Genomic DNA, 16,392 nt, shown 5'->3' with positions numbered 1-16,392 from the left:
TGTGTCAGTGCATTGAATTATACCCAGTGCACTAAAACATCTGCATTACTGTTTCCAAGGTTATTCTTGCTGCTGAACAGCTTTTACAAAATAAATAAAAGTAAAAAATTGAGACCTTTTGTGAGTCCAGCAAAGAAAATGGAAAAAAAATCACATAAAAATAGGGGATATGATTTCTTTATCATCTCTATTAATAATTCCTGATGGTAACAAAATTGCAAGCATTATAAAACTGTCAAATATTTTCACTATGTTTATATGCCAATTAGCATCTGCTTTATGAACAGTTTCACATTCAATTCTGTGAAGCTGAAATATGACAGATACAACAAGGAGCAATAAAACTCTAAAAGCATCTGTTCGGCACCTAAACATTGATTTTAAGCAAGCCCTACCTTTAACAAACTGGCTTAAGACAGCCAAGTGTTTTTCAATTCTTTTTGAAAAGGTAGCCACGTTTTGGTTCATCTATCTTTGGGCAAGTCTTCCATCAGCAGCAACTGACATCCTCCTTCAGAGTGGCTGTGATACAGCTGCAGTGGCCAGCCTCGAGCACTGACTCCTTCTCCCATCTGACAGAAAGGAGCTGCTGCTAGCAAACCCAGGCAGGGAACGTTTTCATAAGTCAGTGTTAGATTTTTTTGTTGTTGTTGCTCTCCCCATGAGCTGCTTCATAATCCTCTATCTTCAAGAAACTGAGATCTTGTCAGCTGTTAAAGGCACTGACACTTCCCTTTACTATAAACTCAGGATGTGCAATAACACTGGAAATCTTAGCAATATTCATAACAAAAAGCATCACTAATTCCAGCTGCTGCAGTACCATTACACTTTCTGGGTAAGAGTTCATATAAATTTGCAGGTTTGTGGGAAGGAGGCAAGTGCCTTTCTCTTCCTTCATTCCCTCAAGAACTGAAACCCTTGATTTTGAAGGAGTCAGAATGTGGAGCCAGAATGAAGCACAGGGAGTGACACTTTGCAGTACAGTGAGACATCAATATCCCTTTCTTGTTCACCGCTTGTACAATGCTGGTGCTCACTGATATTGCATACATTTAGACTCGTGATGCTAGGATTGTCTCGGTATACTGCTATTACTAGTGACAGTACTTGCAGAAACTATTATCTATTCTTAGTCTACTGACATGGCAGAAGCGATGTGCCACTTTCTTTTCTCTAATTAAGCATTTCACAATTTTGAAATACATTCTTCCCCACAGTTTGAGAAACACTGCACTAAATCAATTAACAATCCCCAAGGGTCCAGATTTAGGTCTGAAACCAGATTTCGGTTTGAAAGCTACTTTAAAAAAACCCAAAACCTTACTGGTGACCTTTTAATATGCAGTAAAGTAAAATTACTTCTGTGAAGAAGACAAAAAAACCCCACAGTTAAAATGACACTGTCAGAAGATAAAACTTGAAAGAGACTCTTAAAAGATAAACCTGCTGAGTAAATCTAAACTTTAGAGAGAATATTAATGTAAAGCAGCCCATGGCTCCACCCATGTGCTGCACTTTTATTAACATGAAATTGTCATATGACAATGCTCCTGTAAATTTTGCTCACTGTATAAAATCTGGGCTTTGAAAAGAAAACACAGCTTTCCTCCTCTCCACCCCTCCCTTCCATTTCTTTTTGCTAATGTAAAGATTCACATCTGCTAATTTAATCCATGTGTAATGATCTCATAGGTAAAAGCAAACATGGAGGAAGAGACTGTATGGCCAAGTTTCATAATAAACTGTTCCTTTCTGTAGGAACAGTTGTTTACCTCTAAGGCTGAGGAATTTCATCCCCAAGCTTACAGAAATCTGGTTTTAGCACAACTTGTGTTAAGACACAGGAGTGGATTTGAATGGGATAAGCCAAAATAGATACTGTCCCCAAATATCCATCTTGTGCCTCTCATGGAAGCTGCTTCTCCTGCAGCAGGAACAGCGTAACTGTAAATCCACAAAGTATCCAGGTAACCTAAAACCAGCATTGGTTTTAAAATAATTTGTGTTGTAAAAAGCCCCAACAGCTAAGAATTATACATAATGGGCACAAATTAAAGCATGCAAACTTTCACTGAACACAAGAAATAACACCCTCTAATGAAATAGCTGTTGCTGGGACAAATAAAGAGAAGACAGGATAGACTAGCCAGCATCCTGGTTCACCCGTACAGACCCTGTGCAGTCCTATTCTTAACATCTTCTAGAATAATCAGCCAGAAGAGTGGAGAAAAAGATAACAGACAGTCAGTATCCACCATTCATTTCTTCCCCAGACTGCATTGCTAAGAGGTCCACAAAAAGATCCCAATGCAAATTCAGACACCAACTCATTTCCATTCCTCCCCTTACATGACAGAAAGACTAAAGCATGAAAGATCAACGCTATACACAGTTCTTAAAGCCACAATCAAATTTTCATATTAAAAATTAATTTTTGGGCAGACTTTTGATATTGCTAGTACAGATTTATGGAGGAGGGAAGAGTCCAGATGCTATTTTTCAAATTTATAATTGAGGAAAATGATGGAATTGGGGGGGGAAACCCAAATAAACCCCAAGTATTCTGAAAGAGAGTAGCTGAATTCAATCAAGGTCAGCTCTTAAGAAGGACATGATTTAAAATCAGTTTTAATGCATACAGGCATCAGCCAGTTGCCAGGTTTACTGCAACTTAATTAGTTCCCACCTGTTAAGTGAGAGAGGGCAGTAAGTAAGAGGCAGTTTTGGCTCTTCTTGTTTAAAGCAACTTTCCAAGAAAAAAAACACTTTGTAAAACCCTGACATCAAATAGTACATGCCAACGAATGAGCAGCAAAATTGTCTTCACATTCATTGGAAGCAGGCACAGAGGCTAATTCCAAAAGGCATTTATTTATATATTAATTGTTCTGGCACAGAGTCTCTCTAACTAACTGAGACTTGCATGATTAAGTTTAAAACCATCATTGATGAACCCAAGTTGACAAAACTGTAGAAATGCAGTGGGAAACCTCAACTCGAAAAGGCTCTGTGCCTCCTGAGGTCCAAGTTGTCAGAAGTTGTGCATCTGAAGGGGAGTGTAAAGCTTAATAACATTTGGTGGGAAAAATATTCAGGAGCTCTTTTAAGGCCCAACACCTGCCAGTACACCACTGCCAATTGTTCTGGTTTCACAGTTTCACATTTTCACTTTGAAAATTTTACTCTCTTCATTGCTAAGCAAAACATGCATATACACAGCAGGTAAGTTAGGATAATGTGCAACTGAATATAAATAAGTGCTTCCAAATATGTGCAATAAGCAACCTTAAAAAACCTCCCAGATTTTCCTCAGATTTCTTATATGGCATTCGTACTTCAGTTTTTGGAATAGCCTCAGTACCCTGAAAGATAAAGAACTTGTGTCATGCTGCAGTGATGGGTTTTTGTTGGGTTTTTTTAAAGCAATATTATAGTGCTGTTCATTTAAATACTGTTTTTCTTGACAGTAAGAAAGACAGAGAAGAAACCAGTATGGAAAACTTTTCAGGATTTTCTGAATATGTGTCAAGTGGTGACTGAATGAGCAGATCCCACCTGGGACACAGGCACTGGCTGCAGTGTCTGGTCAGTAGGTCGCTTCTCTTTTCTGCCTTCCTTTTCCCTCCTCCCCTTTATCATCTCTGACAGCTAGCCATCTGAGATATGAATCATCTCCTCCACTACAGCTCTTCTACTGAATAGATGCTTTAAAGGAAACAGATTGAGGAAAAGTTAGCACTAAGTGAATCAAAGGCAGAGCTGTGTGTTCAGAAGTATGTATCACCCTATATATTTCCAAGGTTCATTCCCACATTTCTCCCAACCTTGAAAAAAATAAATATGCGTTTTTGTGTGCATGGGTAGTAGGAAGGGATGTTTCTTTTCCATCTTTCCATGTCAGAAAGGGGAGGGATGAGACTCTCAAACTTCATTCCCTCATTTCCATTCCTCTCTGCATCAGGAGCAGGCTGCTGTTAAGTCTTCTCCCTTTCGGCCTTACTTTCCCTCTTCTTCCTCCTCCTACTCATAAAGTGGCTTGAGGAAGCTTGCAGATAATCTGGAAGGCTGTGTTTGAGAAGTTTCACCCAATATAATTCAGCATTGATCTTTCTTGTCTCCATCAAATCTTACATAAAAAGATTAAAAACAAGGTCCTAGGAAAGTAAGCTAATATTACAGAGAAGGTATGAGGGATTTTGAGAGTAACTTTAAGCTTTTGTAAATTAAATCAAATCATTTTCATATTACTTTACTGCTGTTTGAAAGGAGAATTCATAATATTTTTTTCAGTTTTGTCACCTGTACTTGGTTCATCAAGACTAACATGCATCTTTCCTTGCACACAGTGTGCAGTGTCTACCATTTGTTATATAAGAAGAAAAAAGTAAAACAGTCTTCACTCCAGAAGGCAAAAGATTACTATGCTTACTGAAAAATTTCAGCAAATGAAAATGGAAAAGCTTGGCAGGTGAAAAAATCAATCTACAAAGTTTGGTTTCACTTGGGAACTCCCTTTCCTCTAAGAGGGCTTTCAGAATGCTTAAAAATCATACTGCTGTGACTCCAGCCACCCTCTAGTACCATGTTTCTTCAAATTTCACACAGGAACTTCCCAGCCATGTGCCACAAAAGGGTTAACTACAAGTGAAACTCGTTGCACTGCATGAAGAAATTACTAACCCATTTCAGTAATACATTTTCAGTGTGAATTCAAATGCTCTCCTCTCCAGTAGACCTTTATAATGTACTGAGTCCCCAGACACGCCAGGGTCTAAAGCACATTGTAAAATGCTTTTCTTTGCTCTGAATACTATTTACAGAAGTCATAATAATTCTAACCAGGTAACATGCTGCAGGATTTCAAAATGTTAAGGGTAAGCTGTTACATATTAAAGAGGTTGCTTTTTAACATGGGCCACAAAAACAATCTCAGAGAAGTCCAGAATATAAAACATGGCCCTTGTATAACTTGTTTTTGTTTGTTTACCCCCACCCCGATTTCCTAAAAAGTTTTTAATTCATTGTTTTGAATTTGTTAGCTTCTGTACACTGCCTCCAATCCATCCATGGGGCCACTGCTTTAGAACTAACCGGCTAAAAAGAACAACCCCTGAGATTCCTGTACAGAACAACAAAGATCCTCCTGCTCAAAGGGCACCATTACTTAAGTTCCAAAGTCTGCACTTGCTGCAGCCATTCAGTATGATTCTACTCCAAATGCACAACACTGACTAGAAATTTAAAGACTTTCCACCAAGAGGTAACAACATTACCACAATTTTACAGTTGAACTAACTAAGGCACAAAAGTGTTAAGTGGGTCACACAAGCAGTAAATGCCTTATTTAAGCAGCTATTCAGAAGGAAAAAGCAAATGAAGAAACCAGCTAAACACATCAAAAATCTTTAGCAGTAAGAGAGGAGAGGGTTACATTGCTTATAAAAACACCTTCTGCCCCACATACACTCACAGAAAAACACAGGTGCATTGAAGTAACCATAAATGCAGAGACACAAACATGCAGAGAACAACTTATTTATGAACAGGACCAGCTGAGCACAGGTACACAGGCACTTACTTGATCTATTTCCATTAACTTGGGGAAGGCACCTGGCCATTCAATCGCCACCTTCACTATATCAGCAGGAGGGGGCATTGCGACGCTGCTGCTCTTCGGAGCCAGTACAACTGGACACTAAATACTGCAGAGAGTCTCTCTCATTCACACCTGCAGGGAGAGGAAAAAAAAAGAAAAAAGAATATTACAGCAGTTCAGACAGAACTCCAGCACTGCTGCTTCTGTCTCCTACACTTCCCGTGGCTGGGCAGGTGGATGAAAATGGATGTGTGTAAGAATGTGCAGGAGCAGGAGAATGGCACATATTACAGGAGCAAACACAGGACTCAACGCCACGACATGCTGCACAGCTCGACAGTCTGTTAGAAAGATGGCTGAAGCACTGAAATGTACGGGGAATAATAGGCATGCATTAGATTTAAATAGAAAAACTATTTTTAAATATTATTAAATATGCTGGTGGGAAAAAAGCGACAAACTAGAGGAAGCTCCTGTTACAGTGTCACTCCTGGAGTCCCAGGGAACATGACCGAATCGGTTGATGCTGGCGCTTCAGGAGAAGAGATTGCCCAGGAAGTTATGGCCAGGAAACACTGTTTCTTTTAACTATAGCAGTGATCTTCTGGGTGTTCACAAATAGATCACTGCACTATAGCAACCAGTATGTCAGGAAGAAGGCAGAACACACAGCAGTTTCCACATATACATACACACGCACACACACATCCTCACCTCACAGATCCAGAGAAACCCACACATAAACACTTCTTCTTTATGGTACCTCTCAGACACATGAATACACAAGGATGCAGTATACATTCAGGGTGACATAATTCACTACATAACACGTCATAATTCTGCAAGAATATGAATATCAACAGGATCTGGTGTCAAATAGTGCGAGCTGTGAGTTTCAGGGAAAGGAAAGGGGAAGAACCAAATCCTCAGGTTTTGCAGAATTTAAGTTCTGTCTCTTTTGACTCATCAAAGTTTATATCCTTGCAACAGCAACAAATGTTTTTCAAGAGTGTGTAGCCTCTCTGGGCTTGCAAACAAAGTTTCTGCACCCCTCTCTCAGCTCGGTGGTGGCAGGACACCCTCTCTAGTAGCAAAGTGCTGCAGTTCTCAGACACAGCAGCCCATGCACCCTGCTGCGGAGGGGGAGGCTCCTTCTTGCTTTGGCAAGCCCTCCGTGCCAACCATGGCGTTTCCTGCACACTCTGCTGAGACCCAGCAAAGTGCCATCACGTATCACAAAACAAGAGAGGCTGTAGAAATCCCCAGCGGTGCAGTCCCACTTCTTCTTAGCAGAAAAAGAGAAGGAAGTGGTGAAAGCATGGAGACATGCTTGCACATACAGCCTTTCAAAGAGCTAAGGCAAGAGAAGGAGATGGCTGAGTATACCAGACATCCAAAAGACACAAACATGTACAGGTTAAAAAAGGCTCTGACCACCTTCAGTTGCTGCTTCAACCTGGTCTAATGACCTTTCTTCCACTGCAGCAGAAGCAGGAGCTCAGATCAGTCTGAACAAAATTGTGAAATCATCCCTTTATTGGGAAATGTTGTACCTTTGTCTGAAACTACTTTTATAAGTGGGAGTTCATCCAGCCTTCTGGATGTCTCCATCTTTCCTCTTTTCTTGCGTGCCCTCTGGTCTGCTCTGAAAAGGCTCAGTCCTCTGAGTCTGCAAGCCCTGCTACATTCTACATAGGGTTCTCAATACATACTATAAAAGCAATTTATGAACTTTAACACTCCAGCAATTTATTTGCAACAATGGCAGTTCTGACGCCGACCGGATCGCACATCACCACAAAGCAAAGTGCAAGGCAGTAAATAAGACAATGGACGGTCTATAAATAAGACTGGATTGCAGGAAGCGCCTTGAAAGACTAAACAATGTGATTAAGAAACACTGTGATACTGTCTACATTTGGTAGATGTTACAGGAACAGGGAATAAACACAATTAAAGCATGCAGCTGGCTTGCTGGTCATTGAGAAAAATCAGACATTTACTTTTGTCTGTCTTCTACCCTGTAGACCCTTAGCAGATGCACTGTTCCCACCATTTCTCCCCAACACATCAAAGGGCCACCATTTGCATCTCCCACCAGTGCTCCCCTTGCTGCACAGTGCACTGGCTCAATCAACCAGCAAAGGAAAAAAAAGTATTTTTGGTCATCTGTTTTTTACCATGTTCAAGTCAAACAGCTACTCAGAGGTGATACAACATGGGAGACGGGAGGAGAAGCAAGGTTTCTTGGCAGCAATGAGCTGTTAATCCACCTCGACAGTCAATTGAAACTGAGACCTTGGCACCTTCTGCTCCCACACTCACAGTGATGGTGTTTCCCACCTCCTCAGCAGGGCAGTCCTTAGTAGTCTCAGCCTGCTGATGTTCTGGTATTAAACTGTCTGCAGCACTGAAGTGGGGCTGACTCACCCAGTGCCTGACCAACAGGCTACCCGCCGCATTCCCTGGCTTGGCACCCCATCCCTGGCAGGAGGGATGCTGGAAGCCTCAGCCAGAGCCTGAGTTTGCTGGCCACAACACAAAAAGAGCAGCAGCAGCTCCTGCCAGACAAACTTGACTGAGGATAGCTTCAGCTGAGTAAGCCTTTATTTTCAACAGTTTTATTGTCCCCCATCATGTTTCTTCTACACTTTAAATGAAAAAAAATCACCTGTAGACCACATATCTAAAGAGATAGAAGGGAGACCTATTAAAACCATAGAATCCACCTATTGCATGGACAAACACAGTTTCTTTTGACTAAGAAGTAGCAATTTGCAGCCCAATACCATCCCTCCAAAGCTCACAATAAATGCAGGAGAAAAAACAGATTCATGACCACTGCCTGTGAGTACAAAAGTAAAACAACCTTACACAGCAATAAAATTGCAGAAAACTTCCATTTTCCCATGCATATGAGGGCATTAACCCTCATTTTGCTTTAGCAAGTTGTGGGCTACCTTGAGTCACACAGGAAGAAAGGTTTAAGAAAGAAGAGTCAAGGAGAGCTGATGGTAAGTTAATCAAATTCAGCTATGGAAAATAAGCACTTACATTCCAAAGCAAGGTGCAAGAGAAGTCTGCCACAGCATTCGGCAGACAATTTCATTGTGACTAGTTTTAATGTAGACTAGCACAGATCTCCTACATAATTATAATTATTACTATACATATGCTTATAGAGTCATAAAACACAAAGCAAAGTGACAGACCTTTAACTAATACAAATGGGTGTAGTCCCACTTCTCCCACTGAAGACCAACTCCAAGACTACATTGTGGTCTGAATGCTGAAAAGCATATAAAATCATCACTTTGTTTCCGTTTCTCTGTGGACATCCTAGTCAAATGTGCTGACTTCTTCTTTCCTAGTTTATACTCTGATGAATCCAATGCAATACACAAAAGATAATTTAGTTTTGTTCTACCTCTGTGGCAACATCAGAAACAAATATTCTTTTGGGGGGTTTTTTTAAGGCCAAAATAGATGTTTAGTTGTCATCCCAAAATTAGGACTGAAAAGAAAATTCTGCAACCTACAGTGCTGACAATTCAAAATTATCTACTATTTATTCCCGTGGTATGCAGTGTGTTAGACAGTGCCCAGCAAAATAAGGAAGGCACAACTCCTGGTGTGAAATGGTTCCAATTTAGTAAGCAATTTTCATTATGTGAATGAAGAACTAGAACTGTTTTCAATTTCTTTTTGTTACTCCAGCAGCAGTCAAGCAGTGAAAAGGACAGGGATGTTGCTAAAGGGTCTAGTTATGGAGTTTTCTCAAGTACAATTCCTTTTTCTCTCCCAGTGGGATCTGAGAAGCACTGACATGTAAGAGCAACTTTCCAACTCATTTTTACAACATTTATTTTCAAGTCAGAATCTGAAGGCAAGAAGGGCGCATGTGCAGGCATATGAAGGAGAGGAGAGGGTCAGAGGAAAAGGAAGGCAAATTCCCATTGTTTTCCCTAATGAATGCAAGGAGATGTAACCTGGACAATGTTTAAGCAACTTACATGCTCAACAGCACACTATTTTATAATTTCAGGAAACCGCAGCCAAAGCATGTCTACCACTTGAACATACTTTATTCCATCAATATGGTTTTGCAGAACTATGACAGATTATGGCATTAAAGTGTCAATTTCACATTTTATTGTTATTACCACATACAGTATATTTATGCACTTCAACCATACTATGAAGGGCTTCCCGTGTTCTACTAAGCCAGAGTAATAAACACCCAAGTTGGAAATCAAAGTATGTTAAATTTAATGTAAAAATGCATCAGCATCTATATGCAAGCTCTCAATTTACCTGCCTGGCTCTGAGGGATTCATTTAGCACCAATGCCAGTAAAATATATTGAATTTTCCCCTTCTACCTATGTACTGCATATAGAAAACAGGATTTTATTCGTGTATGAAATTAGTTCTCAGTAGAACTCTTTTTTTTTAACTTATTTTGCAATCTCATTGGCACTTTCCATACGAAGATCTCAAAGTACTTTAAATAACTTAAAGTTACCAGAGCACATCTCTCAAGAAATAAATTCTATTCTTATTCTACAGACAGAAGAAAAATGCAAGGCTAATAGGAGCTATGTGACTTGCAGCTCTACTCATAAACAGCAGCCTAGAACAGCTTATTTCTTCTTTTACAGAAGAGAGGTAATATTCAAAGAGCAGGCCAGCTCATTTCATGAACAGCTTGAGTAAGAAAATTAATGATTAAAAAGTGACTGCAGGAATGCCATGTGCACTTGAGAATTTAATAAAACAAAGCATGTGTTTCTCCACCCTGGACAAAAGGCAGCACATACAGCACCTGGAGCTGGTACAGATCCCACCACCCCCTGACACAGGCAGGTTTTTGCATGGCATTTCTTCAAGGCAAAGGGAAAGCAGGGCAGTAAGGGCAACAGGGCCGAGCAGGACATGGAGGGTGCTGGCAGGGAGCTGAGCCCTGGCCGGGCCCACAGCAGGAGGAGAGGCACAGCTCCCTCTGCTCGGCACCTTACGTAAGTAACCACTTCTTGTCAAACCTCATCAGCTTCCTCCGCTCGGCTCCTGCGGCCCCAGCAAACAGAAACTAAGTGGCAAGTTCAGCTGGAAGGTCCCTCGGGGACCAAGTCTGATTAACGATTTTAGAAAGATAATCCAGCGCTGGATTAATATCCCCCAAGAGAGTTATTTTTGGAGTTAGACTGCACGACTGAACAGCTCAGTCTAAGGAGCTGTAAACATGCTCTACCATCTCCGCAAGAAATGAAAACAGGGCAGAGAAGCCAGGGGGCTGGATGCACACTTTGTGTACATACAAAGGCTTTCATGCTGCCTTTTTCCCTTCTTAGGCATTCAGTCCTATTCACCCCTGAACTAGACAGGAGTCAAAGGCCCACTAGTCCCATGTCAATAAAATCTAGAGATGTTTTGATACAAATGGAACATAAAGCTGTACAGAAGCTATGAGCTATACTCTAGTAAGGGATGGAAAAAAGGCAGTGGCCTCAAAAAGCAGGCAACCCAGGGGGGTGCTACCCCTCTGAAGCAGCCACCAATACTGCAGGAACACCTGACCCCCCTCCACTGACTTCCATGGTTCAGAGCAGTCCATCAGCTTCCAAACAGGAACATTTCTTTGATGCTGAACCCTAAGTCTGCTGATCTATAAAGCCTCATTAGAACAGGAATTAAATATTTAATATTAGGATAAAATGAGCTTTGGACCCTTCAGGTTTAAATACACCAGCTTTCCTCTCCAAAATATGTGGAGAACTAGTATTGGAGGAGATTTTAGGATTATGGGTATGTGAAATGTACAGAACAGGACAGTTTTTGCCACTGCTAAAGCTGCCCAGCAAAGACAACTAATACTTGTGTGGTTATTGCCTATCTCATCCCCAATATACCTGTAACCTTTCTTCACAATTTCATTCCAAGCATTTGCTCTACTCACAGTCATCTTGCTCCTCTTCTTGGGAAGCATTTTATATGGTTGAGGTTTCACTATGTTTAACAGGCTGGACCACTTTCAGATAGACTACTCTTCAAAACTAGAGAGCAAGAAAGGCTTTAAAGGGTGCTTCAAAAGAAAAGGTGGAAGAAAAAAAACCAGACTGGATGTACTCGGAATATAAGCAAGCAGGCTGTCTGGTCTTGCTCCTAAAACCACATATTGAAGCATACCAGAAAAATTCAGGTCCTTCTTTAACATGAACTCCCCTGCTTCTTGGAAGATCATTCTCCTTTTGCTAAGGAACTTTTAGTTACATGTCTAATTCCTAAGAGAACAAAAAACTTAGTTTTGATTATTCAAGATTTTGTTTGAAACTTTGTGGCAATTTAATTAACTCATGTATACCATCTAGTCAGATAAAGATGCTCTGTTCACCAAAGACATTAATACTGGAGCTCTTCAAACTAGAGACCAGGAAAGTAGCAAACTCAATTATTCAAAAGACATTTCCAATAAACAAATAAATAGAAATATTAATTTTTTAAAATTCATTAAAAACCTAGACAAAACCAAAAGGCACCAGCACAACCCCCACACCGATAGCAATCCAGCAGTCAAAGATCTAAGGCTTCACAAAAAAAAAAGCATGATTTTTCAACCATCCTGAGTACCTGCCTAGCATATGAAATGGAAAGACCATGGCAGGTATCTAGTACAGAACCAAAATGAAATGCCACTCTGAATACAAACTATTACTTAATCTACTTAAACCTTTACAGTTTTTCAGGGCTTGCCCACTTTATTTGGGGTTGTTTCTCATCATTTGGCTTGACTCCAGATGTTTCTAAACTGAAGCAAGTAGCAAAAATATCCCTCAAAATCCAGTTAAATACAGTTGTCTTTTCCTGCCTTTCAGGGTAGTCTCACATACCCTGTGAGGTAGAAAGGAAGCAATAGGGAAAACACAAAGTCTCAATTTCAGCCAGTGGTCCTACTGTTCTTAAAGAGCTGTAAGTTAAAAATCAAAGCTCTCAGGCTAAGAAAGTTGGAGGGCAGAAGAAAGGAAAAAGGACATAGCACTGTGAAACAACAAAATAATGCAACTCAAAACATTACAGCTCAAAAGGATGGAGGCAAATTTTTTTGTTTGGGGGAGGGCAAGCAGGTAAAGGGGTGGTGCTTTTTAATGTTTAAACTAAGCACATTCCAAAGGAGTCCCATGAAACTGAAAATTGAATAAGTTTATTACAGGCCAGTTGAAAACAAGCTGAAAAGAAACAGAGAAATTTCATCAAAAGTGCTGTGAATTTTGAATAAAACTCAGTTAAGGGTAAAAAATAACAAAAGATCACAGTCCTCTTTTCTACTACTAGCATGATCTGGCTATGGTACTTCATACTTTCCCAGCATTTGGATAAATCAGGGGGCTAGAAAGGACACGCAAAAAGAGCACCCTGAGTCAAGATGATAACATAGCAGAAGCTGAATCAAGGATGACTGGCTATATCCCAAAGGAGATAACAGATACAAGAAGGTAAGCTCAGTGTTGGGAAAAACACTAAACTTCCTGCTAGAAGGAAGATGAAGCAGCACTATAAAACACAAAGAGAATTTTTTACCCTACCAATGTTTACTATACATCCAGAGGAACTAATGGAACTGCTAGGAAGTTAGCAGTCAAATGGAGGAAGAGAGGGCAACAGAGGTGTGTGAATGCTAAAGGAAGCAACCAAGTTAACTGACAGCACAGACAGGATGTTGAAGGTTGAAACAAACAGCCTTATTTTCTAACGTAATCATTCTGCATAGAAAAATCCTATGGAAAAAAGTAATATTGATATTCCACAGTCAATAAGCAGAGAGTAATGCTCATCATAAGTAAGAAAATCAGCGAAAGAAAGGGTGGATACCACTTGTGAGTCTGAGGAGGGCACAATTTGAGGCAACAGCCTTTTGTCAGGCACTGACACTGCTCTTCAGTGATGTGCAATTTTGAGTGCCACATTATTAGAAGAATCGTAAAGCTACTAGAAGGCTTCCAAAAGAGGGCTATGAAGAGGGTGAAGGATCTAGAGGGGAAATCATATGAGGAGCAGCTGAGGTCGCTTGGCTTGTTCAGCCTGGAGGAGACCTCAGTGCAGTTAGCAGCTTTCTCATGAAGGGAAGTGGAAGGGCAGGTACTGATCTCTTCTTTCTGGGGACCAGTGACAGGACCCAAGAGAATGGCATGAAGCTGAGTCAGGGGAGGATTAGGTTGGATATTAGGAAAAGATTTTTCACCCAGAGGGTGGCTGGGCACTGGAACAGGCTCCCCAGGGAAGTGGTCACAGCACCAAGCCTGACAGAGTTCAAGAAGTGTTTGGACAATGCTCTCAGGCACACAGTGTGACTCTTGAGGTGTCCTGTGCAGGGCCAGGAGTTGTACTCAGTGATCCCTGTGGGCCCCATCCAACTCAGAACATTCTGTGACACTATGAAAGAGAACAAGAGAAGGAAAGAAACCACCTGTCAGTAATCTTGCAGCAGAAAGCAGCTCCATGTACAGAGGTGTTCCTACCCATCTGTGCTTCTCTTACACTTCACTGCAATCAGCGCATCAAAACATCTAACAGTCAAAACACCCCATGTTTTCCTGACTTCTCAGCACTATACAGTCTCTGAATCCATCCCTGCAGGCTCCTAGCTCTCTGTCAGTTCACTCTCATAGTCACAAAGAATAATTTGCCACTTGTGGACTTCCCAGTGCTGGCTCTCTAAAGAACATTCAGCAAAACTAGACAGCATATGGAAAAAACAGTGATGGCCACTCAGAAAAAAAACTCATGGCACAGTTAATATTAGAGACCTTGTCTGTAGCTAACATTTGTGGAATAACTTGAGCTGTTCTGCATTAAAGAGAATGTATGTCTATTGTCAAGACTAAGCCAGAGTTTTAATGGACATCATTAAACTCACTTTGGAAACAGAAACACTAAGGAAACAAACATAGACAAGTCACATCCCAAAACAACCACTGTGCATATGCCCATCCTTAACACTGGTGCCACCCTGCTTTGCTGAGTACTGCCCAGTTGGCGTACCTGCAGGCCTGGAATCACTGTTCTGGGATTATCCCAAGGAGATTATATCCTCCTTTTCAATACTGACACATGCTTTGGGGCCATTGTTTATAATTCTAGGTCAAGAGGAGCTTGAATATGTATAATCATTTCACTTATACAGTCAGGTTAACCATAAGATCACTGTAAAGCAATATACAAGCAAAAAGATACTAAAGAACACAAGAACAGGGCAAACTCCAGGTTCAGGCAGCCAGAACACAGATCGTATTTTGGAGATCTCTTTCAGAAGAGATCCGACTGCAAGATATTAGCAGTACCAACACAGCCCATTTCCAGGGGAGATTTGTCCTGCGTAAAGCTTGGTAAACTGCATTAAATGTGACACTTGGTAACAGGAGATCTGAGTATTTCAACATGAGACTATCCCTTACTCGTCTCTCTACTGCAAAATCACAAGCAGCAGATGACCCCGTTTGAGCAGGGCAATTGGACCAGATGACTTCCAGTAGTCCCTTCCAGCAGTGCCTTCCAGCCTCAATCATTCAGTGATTCTTTGAGTACACTGATATATTGTCTCTAAGCACTCTTGAAGTCATAGCCTGCCCATCTGTGTACCAATGCTGTGGCTTTTCTGTCCTTAAGTGTTCACACAATGAGCAAAAAGACCTGCTTTTGAAGCAGGTTGCCTTCTATGCCAAAATAAGATTCTTGCAACACACTAAAACCAGCCATTGGTTACAAGTTGGGAACAACAATCTCCATAACTCTTCCCATCTGGCATCCAAGAGCAGTCATTCAAAAAATATCCCAGGCTTCCACAACTTGAACTAGAATTTTAAAGATCAAGGTGGAACTTTACTTCCAACAGGAAAACTGCCGTAAAATATGTTTATGTTATGGACTAATACATGACATTCAAGCACTGGGTACAATTTGTGGTCACCCCATAATTTTATTGCGCTCTGTTCAACATTAAAATCCGCATGTCCCAGGGAAAGAAGAAAGAATGATGCAAACATCATCCTTTATTGGTTTGAGTCAAACTCTAGGGAGTCATGCGGTCTAAGCAGCAGACAACAGTTAAAAAGCTTACTGTCTCTCCCTTTTAGCAGGGACAGCAAGACAGGTAATGAGTTCACTCAGAAATTACAACCCACATGCGAACTTAAACACCCATTGAATCTAATTTATGCTATTATGCTGGGCTATTAAAAAAAAAGGGGGGGGGGGAGTGGAAGGTGGAGAGGGCAGCCACCACTTCAGCCACAGCAGTTGAAGATAAACACGGGTGTTACAATTGCCTAGTGTCTTACTATCAGAAAAAAAGTGGAAATACTTTAATGAAGACATCTGACTCATGAAAAATACCAGATCGTCTAGTAAACATGTTCACTTCATTGTTCAGGTAAAAAGTCTCTATCAATCAAAAAGTCCCCTTCTTAGTAGTACATATGATCTGTTTCTCCAAGTATCTTCTATTTCGTAAGGAACTATAATTTCAAAGGCTCTCTAAGACTCCTGAGAAGACTAGAGCTAATACTCCGTCAAAAGTTGATGACAGCACAGCTGTGTTTCCGCACTGCCACGCTCCAGTTGAAGCTCCTGCTCCAGCCTCGCTGGGAGCACGGAGAGTTATGCCAAGAATGAGCAAAACACTCACTGTTTCCAAATTGGCTAATCAACGGACTGAGCGCTTAACCTCTCCACAATACATGCATCCAGACAAGCAACAAGCACTGAGGACTGAACTGTGCCAGCCACATTATTCAGCAAGAC

The 16,392-nt window shown here is 40.9% G+C and overlaps 1 protein-coding gene across 4 annotated transcripts in view; it reads right to left on the bottom strand.

Moving 5' to 3' along the window:
• The window catches only part of ELMO1 (engulfment and cell motility 1), a 305,632-nt gene that overhangs the window by 250,124 nt on the left and 39,116 nt on the right, over window positions 1–16,392 (bottom strand). For 3 of the 4 annotated variants that reach the window (XM_032105001.1, XM_032104994.1, XM_032105017.1), the window contains exon 3: window positions 5,582–5,731. In XM_032105001.1, coding sequence (XP_031960892.1) covers window positions 5,582–5,659 — 78 coding nt within the window. In that variant the 5' untranslated portion in view covers window positions 5,660–5,731. Of the gene's footprint in view, window positions 1–5,581; window positions 5,732–6,079; window positions 6,097–16,392 lie in introns of those variants that run through there. The other variant, XM_032105008.1, reaches the window with a different exon arrangement.

The sequence above is a fragment of the Corvus moneduloides genome, chromosome 1 (assembly GCF_009650955.1).
Source record: "Corvus moneduloides isolate bCorMon1 chromosome 1, bCorMon1.pri, whole genome shotgun sequence".
Taxonomy (NCBI): Eukaryota; Metazoa; Chordata; class Aves; order Passeriformes; family Corvidae; genus Corvus; species Corvus moneduloides.
The sequence above is the reverse complement of the archived record's forward strand: the minus strand, read 5'-3'. Positions and strand labels throughout refer to the sequence as shown.